General features: G+C 35.6%; 1 protein-coding gene across 4 annotated transcripts in view; it reads left to right on the top strand.

Annotated features, from left to right (window-relative positions):
• PDE10A (phosphodiesterase 10A) overlaps positions 1–15,395 on the top strand; it is a 346,650-nt gene that overhangs the window by 275,581 nt on the left and 55,674 nt on the right. For all 4 annotated transcript variants that reach the window (XM_027729500.2, XM_027729501.2, XM_039384645.1 and 1 more), the window contains exon 3: positions 5,518–5,546. In XM_027729500.2, coding sequence (XP_027585301.1) covers positions 5,518–5,546 — 29 coding nt within the window. The remainder of the gene's footprint in view (positions 1–5,517; positions 5,547–15,395) is intronic.

Genomic DNA, 15,395 nt, shown 5'->3' with positions numbered 1-15,395 from the left:
CGATGCTCTATTTCTACAGGGTAAGTGAAAGATTACATTTTTCCCAACATGTGTAAGATTAGTATTTCTTGCTCTCACTGAGCCATATGCAGTATTTCCTACCCCAGAAGCTGACAACCTGCTGAAAGTTCTTGGCCTGTTTGGGCCTAAAAACCTTTGAAGCCTTGCTCCGTGCCAGGGGTGGGAACTTCATGTCACTGAGCTCTGTGATCCCATCCCTTGCCTCACTGGGCTTACAGTAGAATGTGGGCTGTATATGGATGTTGGGGAAGGAGGAGGAAGTGCCTTTCCTTAAAGTTCTTCAGGCAGTTTATCAGTTGTGAAGAGGTATTCCTGGACTAGGAATAAACAAGCCAAACCCAAGAGGCCCAGCAGGGTCTAGAAAGTATGCATGTCTTTAAAACATACAAATGTCTTGCAGTGGACAAAATCCAAGGGGTCTTCCCAGGTTACTGGAGCTTTGTAGGACCTGCTTCAAGTCATGTTATGTTCTAATCGTCTCCTTCAGCCCTGAATCACTGTACATAACAGAAATGCCATGACATTTAATATATAAAAGCATTTCTGGTTTCCAATGCATGCTGTAGCAGTTCTATTGATTTTAATGGAGTTGCTTAAGGTATATGTCTGAGTAGTATTTGAGCCAACAGAGATGTAATTTTTCTCTTCTCAGTGAAAACAGCTGCTGAACACAATAAAACTTCAAATTTTGTACAGTATATTTGAAAGACATTCAAAAGTGAAGGAACAACTCCATTCAAAAGTGAGAGGACAGATAGTACTCCAGAGCTAATGCTGTTTCTTAGATACATCGATTGCAGTAAATGTTAAGGATACCTTATACTTGGCAACCAGCAGGATTCTGGAACAGAAAAAAATAAGGAGAAAATCAAGTTTGGTTTTAAAAGAGTAATACTGAAATCGTGTTACTACTGGATGAGAGACTTCCTTCACCAAACGTGTTTGCAAGACCTGTAATTAATTTTAAAGAAAGCTGCCTATAACAGTTAGTGCACTGAATGCCAAACAGAAATGCATATCAGAAAAGTGGTAGATGTAGGCAAAAAGGTATAGCTGTAAACTGGTCATATGAAAAATTGCTAAATTGTTATACATGCTCTTCAGCCCATTGTCTTGTGGCTGCATTCTGGCAATAAACAATGGTGATTGCACCTCGTTGACTGATAAGATAGATGAGCTAATATGTTTAACACTCTCATCACTCAGCAGTGGTGTTGAATAGGATATGAAGTAATAGGTGAATTACCATATAAAACACAATCATAATCTTTCTTGGTATTTAAGTACACAGAACAAAGTGTAAGCCTAAGACCAGGGAGAAAGTGCAATACTGTTTTTCCAAAAGAGTTCCTGTGATAAAGCTAATTGGGCATTCAAATTGTTGCTTTATTGGTAAATGCATCAAAATATCATGTCTGAGATGTTAAAACTTGCTTTGCATTAAAGTTGTCTTTGTGACTACTCTGACTTAGCATCTTGCAGTTGTCAAAAGTTCACTTGCCTTTGTTTTGTTTTGTTTTTTACAATGCATGCATAGAAATGCAAGTATGCAATGAGGTTTTTTTAATGTGCAAAATATAATCTGGGTTTTCTTTTTTATATTAAATGAACAATTGTGCAATTTAACACCCCTTCACACACACCTCAACAGAAAGAACCTCAAACCAAACTAAACCTGGCCCCATTTATACTTTACCAAATGACAAACTTCTATGAATTTTTTTTCTGTCTGTTCCATTTCTTCTTTTCCACTTCTTCCTATCTTGACTTGGTTTAGTATGGAAGCTTTCCCAGATGGATACTGTCTTTAATTACCATACTGATTATTATGAATATCTGTAGTGTACTATGCAGTTGTTAATTAGAATTGTGTAAGTAGCAAAGTAGAATTGTATAGATAGTAAAGCTGAGGTATTAAAGTATGTTAAATTGTAATTTTGTTCTTAAACCACAACTCTTATCATGGAACTCCCCTCATTCTTCATTGCCTCTTCCTGATGCTTTGATCTCTGAAGAGAGCTTTTAAATAGTAATGTTTGCAATGTCAAGATACAGGTGTAACTTTGTTCTTGTGGTCTGAGATAGTTACCTGGTTTTAAAGTTTAGAAAGTGAACCATTTCTTGCACATTTAGTGGATTGAACCAGCTCACTGTGGAATGGAATAACATCATTGCTGGTGCAGTAGTTTTGATATGCAAACTTAGTGTATGGAGATCATAGAACATGCCAAGTTGGAAGGGGGGAAGCCTTTGAAATGTAGTCCTGTTCCCTGCAGTTTCCCATTTTTCCAGTTGTGGTATCAGTGTGTGTTTATGCTCAAATTACCAGGACATTAACACAATGGGGTTTATAGCAGGATGTTCTGCTAGATTAGTGATGCATGCCTAGTGCTTCTGGAAGACACCTCTTGCTCAAGTTATGTGCTCCCTTGAGTTACCACCATCACTCTGCTGTTGGCTACCTACCTCTGTGTGCAGCAAGCCACACTGAGAATCATTGTGTTAAAAATACAGCTTGCAACAGCCTTGACTGAGCCATATAGCCAAGTTAATGTATGTGTGTATAGTGATTTCTTTCCAAGAATTCATCGCTTTATTTTTGAAACTATTAAGAACAATGTCAGTATATTTAGAGGGCCAGAACTAAATAATATATGTTTCTTCTACTAGTCTGTGTTAGTAATGATATTAGGTATCCCCAAAAATTAGCGTGTTAATGGCAATATACTATCAACAAACAGGATCGAGAGGGTGACACTTAATCATGTATCATGGTTGATTGTATTTGATGTCTAAAGAAAAAGTGAACTCCAGCTGAAAATTTCTAGTGGCTGGAGCATTTTTATGGTTTCATTCACAAACGCTTTCTCCCAGGTGTTTAGTTCCATCCCTGTAGACACTAATATGACACTTTCTCTTATCTGACTGTTTTCCCATGCAACATGCCATCATAAATGGGGACCTTTATATTCAAGCACATAATTTTTCTGTGAGATTTGGTTATATAGTAAGCTGCTATTTATCAATGTACTTAATATCTATGAATTTATTTTAATGGCTAATCTGTTTCTTCATGACTTTTAAATAAACAGGAGTATGCAAATTGAGGGTATTTGTCATAAATCCCCCGCTGCTTTCATGTATTAACTAATCCTATACCTTGGCTATAATTTGTGGGAAAAACTGCTATTCCAATGATTTTCCCTCTATTTAGCACACAGAAAGTAAGTTGTAAGGGAAGTATCATACTCTGTGCCATGGGTGCTAGCACTGAGGTGTGCATGCATCCAATCACTCGGTGTGTACCTTGGCCTTAAAGACTGAACCTCCAGGAAGGCAATTTGGTTCACTCCAGGTTCATGGGATCATGTTTCTTCCTTTGCTCTTGGGGAAAAAAAAAAGGTATGCTGTTTAGGCCTTTGGTTTCTTCTAATATGGAAAATTACTTTCTAGATCATTGTGTAGTAATATAACTTGTATCTAGATGGATTAACACAATATGTGATACCTTTTTTCCCCCTTCTCCGCCTCAACTTTTGCTTTCCTTCTTCCCCTAAAAAAATCTTCCATTTTTCCCACCAGTTCATTTTCTCTGAATTGCAAATCTCATCTGTGGAGTTCTAATATCAAACTTCATAAACACTGTGTTTATCTTTCTTCTGAAAAAACAGCACTGAAATTTTTTTTATGGTAGCTCAAATAGAGGTTATGTAGACTTTTATACTGTGTAGTAAGTCTTAGATTTAGTGCATTGAATCTGTCCTCTGTCTATTGTTGGAAATTGTAGTGGCAGTTGTGTCTTGCAATGGTGTGACAGCCATAGAATTGTGATGGTATCATTTATATTAGATATATTACAATAAATTGATTTTGTTCCAGTAGAGGGAGATTACTAGAAATGCTGGTGACTCAGGTTTAATAACAAACCAAACATAATCTAATACCCCTCTTACCCTGGAAAAATGTGAGGAACAAAACCCCATCCTTTAAACAGAAAAGTATCACCACTGATTCAAGAGATGTTTGATGCATTGGTTACTGAAAACTGAGAGTATACTCCAGGGAAAGTGTCATGTCATCATGACACTATCTATTTTCTATCGTTCACATTTTCTGTCCCTCAGTGTCAGCAATCAGGTAGCGGGGAGATGGATTTTGAGTCTAGCTTTGGCTGTTCTTGTAATTGATATGTAGATTTGGTTCTTTCAGGAAGATAACATCACTGAATGTGACAGAGTATGTGCTGCACCTTGCACTGCAAGCAACAGAACTATCTTAAATAGCTCAATTAAGTTTACATTTCTGTTCTGTGTGTGTAAATTACTGGTAGATCATTTGACTGGTGTTAAGAGGAGATTAATTTTTCCTCATGGGTTTGAAATACATTGTTTTTCTTGGCATCACTCAATTTTGAGGAGAAATCTGTATTACTATAGAGAGTTCTTTCATCAGAAATTATATACTAAATGTGTTTTCTAGAAAATGTTATTTTCTACTTTTATTGTTTAAAACTTCATCTTAAATGGCAAGATATGAAGAGCCTTTGGCAAATATAGACATTTCTCTGTGAGATTAAATCTATTTGCTGACTTAATTTTGATTCCGAAGCTTTGTAATTTGATTCCTAGGATCAAATAAAAGGTTACAAATAGTTCTCTTCGTGTTTTCAGGAACAACTAACCAACTGGAGGTTTGTAAAGGTGTGTTTAAGCTACTTTTGGTGTGGTTAAACTGAAAGTTGGAAACTCCTCCTGTGGCAGATGTGTTCTTGCTGTATTGCTGCTTTCTCTTTATTTTTGGAAATACTACTCAATGTTTGAACTAGTGCTCTGCTATTGTATCTGTGTTTATTTAACTTATGAAAATGCACAAGAGTCTGCTTGCATTTGAAGAATAAAACATTATAGTGTAGATATATATATAAATATAAAATCTTGAAATCTCTTTTCTTTTAATGTTTTATGCCAGATCACATCAGTGCAGTTCTTCTGTTCTTATGGCTACAAGACTTTTTTTCCACATCCAAAAAATCAGCAGGAATAGCATCTTTGATCTTCAGAGCAGAAGGTCTAAGTCTGCTCACTAGCTTCTTTGTATACCTAGGATGTTGCTGGCATATATTTGGTAGCAAAGGCTTTTACTTCTCAGACTATGCAGTATTAACAGTTGCTTTAATGAATTGGAATATAAATGTAGGATTTAGCTGGCCTGTGCCAATTTGCCTCTGACTTCTGAAATGTATGACATTTTTTATTTTTACTAGGTCAAGATAGAATTCATAAATACTTTATCCTAATTTTAATGAATTTTTAACTCAAGAATGTTTTAAAAGACTGTAAATGCAAGCCAGTCTCAGGATATTTCAGTCACTTTATTGAACCATGTTAGAAAAGTTTTGTAAAAAGATGCAAAAATTATTTGAAATTTGTTATCTTGTTCTTCATTCAGTCTAAAAACTTCCCAGAGTGTCTAATTGTTTGGTTTGTTTCCTTTTAGATGAATCAACTCCTAAAGAAGTCAGCAGGGTAAGTGCTACTCTCTATCCCCTCTAAAAAGTAGTGTAGTCTCTGAGGCCCTCAGTTCACTTGAGATGATTTTTACGTAGTCTCTGATCAAGCATAAGAGGAAACAAGGGAAGGAATATGCCCTATCTCCCCTTTTGAGATGTGGTGTGGTAGAAATGAGCTAAATTCTCTAATTTGAAATATTTTGCAGTGTTCTGTATGAAATGTAGTGTAAAATCCTAAAAAAATATATTCAGTAATAAGTTCCCTACCCTAGCCTTATATCTGATTGACACTGTGTCCTTCAGAATATCTGTCCATGACTGATGACTAATTGCAGGGATCTGTTAGAAACAAGTGTCTTTGTTGGGAATGAGAAAAGGTCAGTGCAGGACAACCTGTTGCCCTCAGATGGGTCCAGCCACCCTGAAGCACCCCATGAGGTGGGGGAGCCACTTACAACTTTCTAAAGTGGAATCGTAGTCCTGCTTTTTTCCACTTCTTGAATGAGTTACATAAATTATTTCATGTTCCCAGGAGAAACACGGTAGTGTCAGACACATATTAAAAATAAGGCTGATTGAAAGACTGCAAAAGCTGGCTGAGTGGTCTTGCACTCAATAGAAGTCCTTTGAAGAAAATTAGAGTATGGAAGGAGTGGAGAACTCAGGCCGGTAGTGGAAACTCAGTTTGGTAACCCTGTAAGCAGAGGGCTGGCATAAGGGGAAGCTGAAGTTCACCTCATATGTGACTATGAAAAGATATTAAATGTTATCTAAATTGGGTTTATTCATGCAGAAGTACTCCATATACATGATATGCCATGGATTTATAAGGGTGTTGGGCATGTAGGTGAAAATTAATATGTTTTAGTAATTCATTAACTTGTAACATGATTTTTGCCCCTTAGTATGCAACTGCTATGACAGTTAAGTGAATACCTACCAGTGTAAGATAGGATTATTGTTATTAGTATATCTATACATAATATTTTGATTTCAAAATAATGAAAGATCTGCCTAAAAATCTCAGAAGCTCTAGTTATGTACGTGGAAGAAAGTTCTTTTTCATTGTCATTAATTTGGTAAATAGATTATCATTTACCTAAAACTGTAAAATAATTATGAAACATATCTTGGTTACCACATTTGAGCGATTTAAGGCAAAGAAAGCAAGTTCTGGAACCCTGAACCCCCCCAGGTCTGCACTGCCAGTCACCCCTTCTGTCTTTTGGACCATCTGCTGGCAGCAATCTCAGCCCCTCAAAGTCATGTATAGTGGCTCTGAGTTTTCCAAAAGATAGATGGGCTGTTGCTTGAAGCCATGGAATCAGTGGTGTGCAGATGATACTTTAGATGTTCTGAAGTAAACATTTTCTCCCTTGTTTTTTTTAGCCATCAATCGTTGTGCACTTGGTGTGTATACTCCCTTGCGCTACTATTTGTTTTTTTTTCTTTTAAAGTACTTGAAGGCACTCAGTAATGTACCATGCTACAAATTAACAGTTTTGTTAATTTGTAGTATTTTTTAATAATGCCATATATAATAATGTAGACCATTGTATTACATCCTCTTCCTTCAGCAGCAGCTTAAACAGATACCAGTTTAATTAAAATATAAACATAAGTTGGAATTTAAATTAGGAAAGGTTCTGTACATGAGTAATGTTTTTCAGACAAAAAGACATGTTCATGCTGACTGAAGAATTATGAGTTTTAAAGTCATTAAGTGTTACATTTTTAATTCCTGAAAAAGTCTGCAAGAAGTAGCTTGTATCATAGGGAAGAAAAAATTAAGGTTAGTGAAAGGGAATTTGGTGCAGAATGAAATCACTATTGATTCAGAATATTATGTTAGCTAGAAAACAAGGTAGAAATATACTGAGAAAAATCTTTAATTACTGGAAGGAAATTTCAGTATTTTCAAGGGGTTTATGTTGCAGTTTTACTCTGAAAATTTAAGAAGTTTTGAAATAGAAGTTTTGAAATCTCATTGTTTAGGAACTACATTTTTAATATATTGTCATTTTTAACATCTTAGTAGAAAAATTAACATAAAGCAACAATCTTGACTATCAGCACTACACTGCAAGTTTTCAAAACAGGGAGAGAGGAGAAAATAGAAGAAAACAGGAGAAAATGTCCACATATTTTAAACCTTGAGTTTTTTAGAGTAGAAAAGAAGCTTCTCAAAATTTATTGTTTTTGATTCTGGTCTACTAATGGCAATTTCCTCGATATTTCTGTGTTCAGAAGTTACATGTAAAGCTTTCATAGTTTGACTTGACATTGCATCTGATGATTGGTGGTGGGGGGAAATTTCCTGATGCCTGTAAACTGCTTTTGGCATAAGAACAGCTCTGGTTACAAAATACCTCATGAGCATCTGTGACCAAACAGTGAACCTGTGAACTTTTTTCTGCATACTAAATTACAGTGTTTATGAAATATATGTAACTGGGGACAGAATCTCCTTTTCACATGATGTAGTATTGGGAACATCCTTGGAAATGCTGAGTTTCTTTTGCTTACTTATTGTGCAGATGTGTGTTGGCTGATCCTATCCATCCTAGCTACATAAGTGGTTTTCTGGGCAGAGGGATTTCAGAAACAAAACCAACTATTGAACTATTTTGATGAAGAAAATTTAAGCTAAATTTTATACTGTGTTTTTTTGCTGTTTTGTCTGCAAAAGAAATGAAAAAAGAGGAGTTTGAGTTTGAACACTAAGTGCATATTTATCCGTGTACATCCAAACTAAAGATGTAGTTCTTTGACAGCACTAGTGAAAACAGTGTGCATTGGAGACATGTTATTCTTTTCAGTTGGCAAAAATAACCCCATTCCTTCATGAACTATAGCCAGGATTTTGTTCTACGTGCTGCTAAGTTTCCCGTGATCACTGTGTACTCTTTTGTACCTCAGATTCTGAAGTTTAAATGAAAATACTCAGTGTTCCTGATATGATCACAGCAAAATTAGCTGTTCATTTTGCTTAATGACTTTCCATTCCATGTTTATGTGAACGATACTTCCAGTGAAGCTGCGTTTTGGCAAGTACCTTTGCTTTGAAAACTCCGGTGATGCCAACAACAATTCACTTTGCAGAAGTTTACCATATAAACACCAAAAAATTGTTACCCAGGAAGTGACTAGCTCACTTACAGTACTTTATTCTTGGAAATAGGAATGATACTTTAATCCTCTCCTTTCCTCTTTTTGGACTTGAAGCTTTTGGCAGCTGCCTTGGCACCAGCCAGCACCCAACACAGTATGTCACTGATAGTTACAGAATTAGCAAGTGTGTTTTCAGTAAATAGTTGCAGTAATTGCATGTATCTTCACTGTGAAACTGCTGATAAAAGTTTGGGTTCTTTATGACACGTTGGCAAAGCAAACTCATTCCTTGTAGTATTTTCTTATTCAAGATTGGATTTAAATGTCGTCGCACAGTATCAGAACTGAGGACTGTGACAAATTAATCAAAAAGTTAGGGGAACTAGAAAAAATATATAGAAGTATATGTATATTTAGTCTTTAGAAGTGTTGCAAATGGCATTGTCACGAGAAGAAGATGCTTGTATAAGCAGATTTCTTTAAAAAGAAAATCTTGTGTATACTGTGGTAGTGATAAGCAACAGTGGTAGGAAAATGAGGAAGTTTATTTTTAATTTTGTACATGGTGTCTTTAGAGTGCTTGCAAGTCAAGTATTAGGAGGGAATGTAGTTTTATAAAAAGCTTTTTAAAAACAGGAACAATATTCAGCCTTGTCAAGTTAAAATGAAACTCATTATGCTGTTTTGTTATATAATCTGGAGAGATGATATAATTGAGATATTAATGTTTTATGAGCCCTACAGTTAATAACAGATTATATGGTTACTTTTATATAATCATAAGGTTCTTGTCTCACAAGTGAAGCTTTTGTTTTTTATTATGTATTTTTCCTATTACTAGTGAAGCAATTTATTTCAGTGTTACTATTTGGTAACAGGCAAGGATCTGATGGAAAGATTAGAATTGGATGCCAGTAAATGGGGGTTATGTGGCAAGAAGCTTCTTCTAGGAAAGATATTCATTGTCTCTCTGAGGCTTGAAAATCAACTGCATAAAAAGGCTGGCAGATGTGTGCTTTCAGAATTATTCAGTTCTTTCTGTTCAGAATGAGAGAGCTGGTTTACATCTTTTGTCTTAATAGGGTCTGTCCTACCAAATGTCATGTCATATTTTCCCTTTGCTTTTGTCGTGAAGGTGTTTGATGAGCAAACAAACAATTCATAAATACCTCTGTATGGTGTGGCAGTGCTAAACTTTATTTACCGTACAAGTCCTAACCCATGTCCTCTCCAGTCAAAACAAGAAGAATAGACGTCAGACAAATGCACGTAGAAGCAGTTTTCTCTGAGGCTATGTACAAGCATTAAAATTAATCACCTCAGCTAAGTCTGCTCTTTATAGTTTCTTGCTTTCCAGTATCCAAGTTTAAAGAAAACTGGTTACTGCAGCCAATCCCAGTTACCTCTTTTGATTTTTTGGAGCAAAGAGATTTTTCTGAGTTTCCTCTTCACGCTCGTTGCTCCTCTGAAAGCCAGCTCTGCACTGTGAGCTTGCTTACCACACTCTATCTACTTTTATTTTTCAATCAGAGGATTTGGCATCTTTTGGCTCAGCATTTTCACCTTAAAGGAAGCAAGCAGTTTTATTAGCCTTTTCTAGGGTTGTTTTTTCTTGTATTTTTTAATTTATTTTTTTTTTAATGAAGTAAATGTCCCTATTTTTAGTTATTCAAATGTGCAGTATAGATGGGTTTTCACTTTTCATAGGATGTAGTTGTCTCTTAGTTATCCGTGCCCAAAAATAACAAACACCAGTTGCGGTGCAAGATGTGAACTAGCTATCACTGCAGATAAACAATGCAAAATATTGCAGCTAGTGTGAAAGTACCAGGCCTACAAATGGTAGGAGTGCAAAAGGTAGCAGTACATGTAAACATAAATAGCAAATATTTAGACAACCTAACTTACCACACATAAAAATGACCTGAATAAATTATATTTTTGGTTTAATTAAATAGATTGGCTTTTTTTTTTTTCTGCAACCATTCCTTTCTTTATACTGACTGGTCTTCAGAAATAACATCACTATAGCTAAAATACAATAATTTCTTGCATTTAAAGTAAGTGACTATTGTGATGCTTCTAGGTCTGACCTTCTTTGTTGCTACACTAGATGTCTGAATACTCATTGCAGTAAAGTGCGATGACCGACGGAATGAATATTTTAGGTAGTTTTAAACTAAATGTCTCTTACAAGCCTGCCTTTGCCTGCAAGGGACTGGATTTAGTCACCAATATGTTCCTCTCTAGTTATGCATTCCTTTGTGGGGAAGAAAAAAAAGAGAAGAAAAATTTAAGAATATTTTTCAGTTTAAATAAACCTGCTTATTATGTGGGCAAATAAAGTAATAGTGCAAAATAGTGCCAAATAAGTCAAGGAGGCACCTGGAAAATTATATAGAGCAAGTCTCTTGAATCAGGTGGTAAGTGTGAATCTGGGATTTTTCATAGCGCTACATGAGGGAAGAGAAAGCTGATCTATTTCAACAAAAGGCATCAAACATTTTAGTTTGTTTATTTATTTTCGTGACCACAATGCTTATTTTTAAGATGTACAGAAAAATTGCTCTTGGGAATTCTTTTTATATAATGTAAATATCAATGGCATTGAGAACTTAAGTATGTAACATCAGTCTTTCTATACTTCTACTCAAGTTTGAGAATACCTGATATGAAATAGTTCAGACTGACATCTCAAATCAAATGTTAAGTAAATATTCAGACCATTAAGACTGCAAACAAATGCTCCTCTTTTTTTATTTGAAGGGTTTTTTTAGTTCATCTTTGAATGCATTGGCCTTATGACTCTTGTTGCCAGGACTATAGTTTATAGGAAAGAAAACTTGTGTTGGCTGTAAGTTTATCAGGAGATTTTGGTTGTTTTTAGTTCAACAGTTGTCTGTGTTCTGTAGTGTGCTTCATAGAGAAGAGAGAAGCTGTCAGTTTTAAAGAGTTGACCAAAGAAGCTTGGGTACAGGTTGTTGTCACATTTTGAATCCTATGACTCTCATATTTGTGGTAAAATCCAGTCCCTGCCTAAGGACATTGTTTTATGTAAAATGTTGTGCAGAATCCTTGAATTCATTATCGGCAGGTCCTGATGCTGCCATTGACAGATGAATTTAGGTGGTTTGAAGAAGCTGGTTGTCTGAAATACTAAGTGATGTAGCCAGAGAGAATAGGTGTTTTAAGCTCCTGTGTCTATATACAATGTCCTTGGCCTACGTACATCCTTTATTCTTAGTGATTTACCACCCTTCAACAATTGAGGCTCTCTACAAGAGCCTCTATTTGCCCCAACAGATCCTTTATTTTTTTGTTATTGTTCTTTCTTGCTTGCTCGCTTGCTTGTTTGCTTACATGTCTCAGATTAAATTTATGACCTCAGTTTCAAGTGTCCCTACGTCTATTCATGGTGTGGCCCCTCTGACATCTATAGAGTATGTTGCAATTGGATAGGGTAGCACTGAATACAACACGTATAACATTGGCTCACTCAGCACTGCTAGTGTTCTTACTGCACACTCCTGCCAGGCAGCCTGCACGATGGTGAGAGCCAGGCAGTGCCCCTCACCTCCCCACCTCCCGGCTCCTCTGGCATAGCCTAGGGGAAACCTGGGATAGCACTGGTTATGAAGATCCATACTTCATATGGATCTTCCTGTGACTCTCACAGTTCTGAGGTTTTTTTTCTTCTCCTCATCCATTGAAATTCTGCATCCCCAAAAATACGTCTGGCCAGCCCTCTCCACATTAAGTGGAATTTGTGCTCCTTGTTTATTCTAACTCTAGTCTGCAATAAGGTCATATGCTATGAGGTCTGTAAAAGGACTAGACTGTGTTGCAGAACCAAGCTATTGTTGATCTGGAGAAAGAGCTCTGTAGTAGGAAGTAAGTATTAAATAGAAACTTACTCTTCTCATTGCTATTCAGGAGACATTTTAAGAAGATACAGAGGAAACAGATCAACTTCTGGATTATGTTGGCACTTATTGACCTTGTGCTTTTTGTTGCAGCAGAAGGGCTTTTTTTCTAGAGAAGCATAAAATGCCCCTGGCACAGCTACCTTACAAGCATCAAAGCATGGAAATTAAAGTTTGTTTCTGTTTGTCGTATATAAAGTTTGCTTTAGGTATTAAATTGTGTCCTTGAATATTAGTTTTTCCATGTGGCTTACTTGTTTAGAATGAATGCTTAAAATTCAACTCACTCTATATTTCATAAACATGAAAGAAGATATTTCATTATCTTCTTTCATGTTTATGTTCTAAGAGTCCTTGTATAGTCCTAAGTGACAACATTATTCTTGTATCACCTGTCATGGGTTGTTGTTTTCTGTTGCACAGAAGACAATATTCAAAGACCACAATATTCTAAAGACAAAGAACCATAGAAATATTTTTATATAAATCCCGTAAAACATCCATCTTTCATATTTATAAATTTTAACATGAATATTTATAACAGGATTTCCCTTCTTAATTGTTAGCTCATTTTTATAGCTTTAAAATATATATAGCTACTAGAAATATGATGCTAGTATGATAGTGCTAAACTAGTTTTTAATCCACTTGAATTATTTTACATAATGTCACTGAAATTCCGAATTTTACAATAAATACGCAAAAATACTTGTAGCCACACAAATAGAAGGAAATTAGCAATGGGAAGAATGAATTAAGGAAAAGTTGATGAGTTTGAACAGTATAAATTGCAAACTGAACTACCATAGCAAATTAAGAAACAGTACTTACTCCATACAATAGTTTATATATATATATATAAATACTCCTTTTCCATCAAGTGTGTTTAATTTTTTTTGAGGAGTTACTTTCCTGAAATAAGTTTTACACCACATATGCACAAGTCTGTGTTAGCAGCCACAATGAATAGTGCTTGTACCAAGGTTTGCTGAGGACTTATTCAGTGTTTAAATACATGATTTCATAAAGACTATTGTGGCTTTTCAACCACATTGGTTATCCAATCTAAAATGCCTAGAACCAAATAAAAAATCTCTTTCATTCTACTGTAATAAAAAGAAAACCATTTCATAGCATGATGAAGTAATTCTTTGTTGATGATTGATCTAAGTGATAGAAGTACTTAACTGTGAATCTGGACAAATTGTATTCATCTGGCCAATTATGGATCCACATATTGTCAGCAGCAGAAATATACCATTGTAACAACTACATGTATTACGCAGCTACCATCGTTTTAGTAATGTGGATGCATGCAATGGTTTGCCCTGCTTACAAAACATTTGCAAGCATATGTTGCAGAGGTGAGCATCAAGGGCACATAGGTTGTTATGTAATTACCATGCACGCAAAACTACTGCTTGATTACAGGGAAAGCGGTGATTCTGCCGCGGCCGTTGTGCCAATGCGCTCGTTTTGATGATGTGTTCTCATAATGTATTAGCTTTAATCTTTGAAGATTTGATTTAAATCCTGACTGTTCATCACAAGTGAGGAGATATGTAGTCATTTCCAAGTTCTGAGAAGGCGTTATTCCACATGATAAAGGCTTTGTGCATGTGTGCATGATTACCTATTGTTGCATTAGGGTATGTGGCTACACATACTTTTGCAGATGTGGGTTAACATGTATGAATAGTATAGAGTCTTGTTCACCATTTTCCTGTTATATGGCTACTTATGGCTATATCATAAGTATAAAAGCTACACTTTCATGAAACTATGCTATTGTTTTCTCCCTTTGAATAATCCAACAGTAGTAAATGTGGGACACAACAGAGGGCAGTCAATGGAAGCTTGCCAGCTGCCATATGGTGCTAATATTGGTGATGGCATGCTGTATCGTAAACTCAAGGCTTGCAGCAGTTTATGCATTTATGCAGTGTGACCTTACATTACTGTCAAAATTCATAATCATCACATCATTTTATAGAAAGAATTATTAAGTGTCACGTTTGTTATACATTGAAAATATTTTGGACACCCTAGGTCTCAAATTTTCTAATACATCCATGTGGAGCAATAGATTAAGAAGGGGTCTTGGCAAAGACTGTATATTCTTGGGAGCCATTTTGAAGTCAAGATTGAGATCTACTTAATTTAAAGAAATTGGGAATTCATATTATCCAGCAAGCACTTGGTTTTTTTGTTTGTGGAGTTTTTTTGGATTTTCTGAGATGAAGTAGAAAAATGTATCCTAAATATATATATGGCTATATCCTCTGTATTCATGACATAATGTGTTGTATGTAGAAATGCATGAAAATAATAGAGGGAATAAAAGTTATAGCATGGAATATATTGTGTAAGTTATGTGCTTAATCCAAGTCCTGAAGGGCTGATAAAACTGGCAATAAGTGTGTATGTGTAGCATGAGAGCATCACGAGCAATAGTTCCACAGAAAGCAATCCTTGGCACTGAGTAAAGATTTATTATCCTGCCCAAAACTGGTAATGTGGTAACTGAAGAAAGTAATATGGTCAACTACTTATTGAACTCAGTGATGCAGTAAATTGCTTAAACTAAAAATTAAACTGGTGATGCTTAAACAAATTAAGGTTGATTGAAAGACTAAGACTTATTCTTCTGCTCCTTCATACTTCGGAGCCAAATTTAATATAGACTAGACTAATATAAACTACTAATGGAAAATGCCATGAATGTTCAGAGTGCCACAATCTACCCACCATTGCCATGTTTATGTGTATATATGTAACTCTGCTCAATATCTCTGTAGATCTTCTCTGTCTATAAATTTGGGTAAACCTGT

The sequence above is a fragment of the Pipra filicauda genome, unplaced genomic scaffold (assembly GCF_003945595.2).
Source record: "Pipra filicauda isolate LSUMZ 115617 unplaced genomic scaffold, ASM394559v2 scaffold367_size712859_pilon, whole genome shotgun sequence".
NCBI lineage: Eukaryota > Metazoa > Chordata > Aves > Passeriformes > Pipridae > Pipra > Pipra filicauda.
This window is presented reverse-complemented; position numbering and strand designations above follow the sequence as displayed.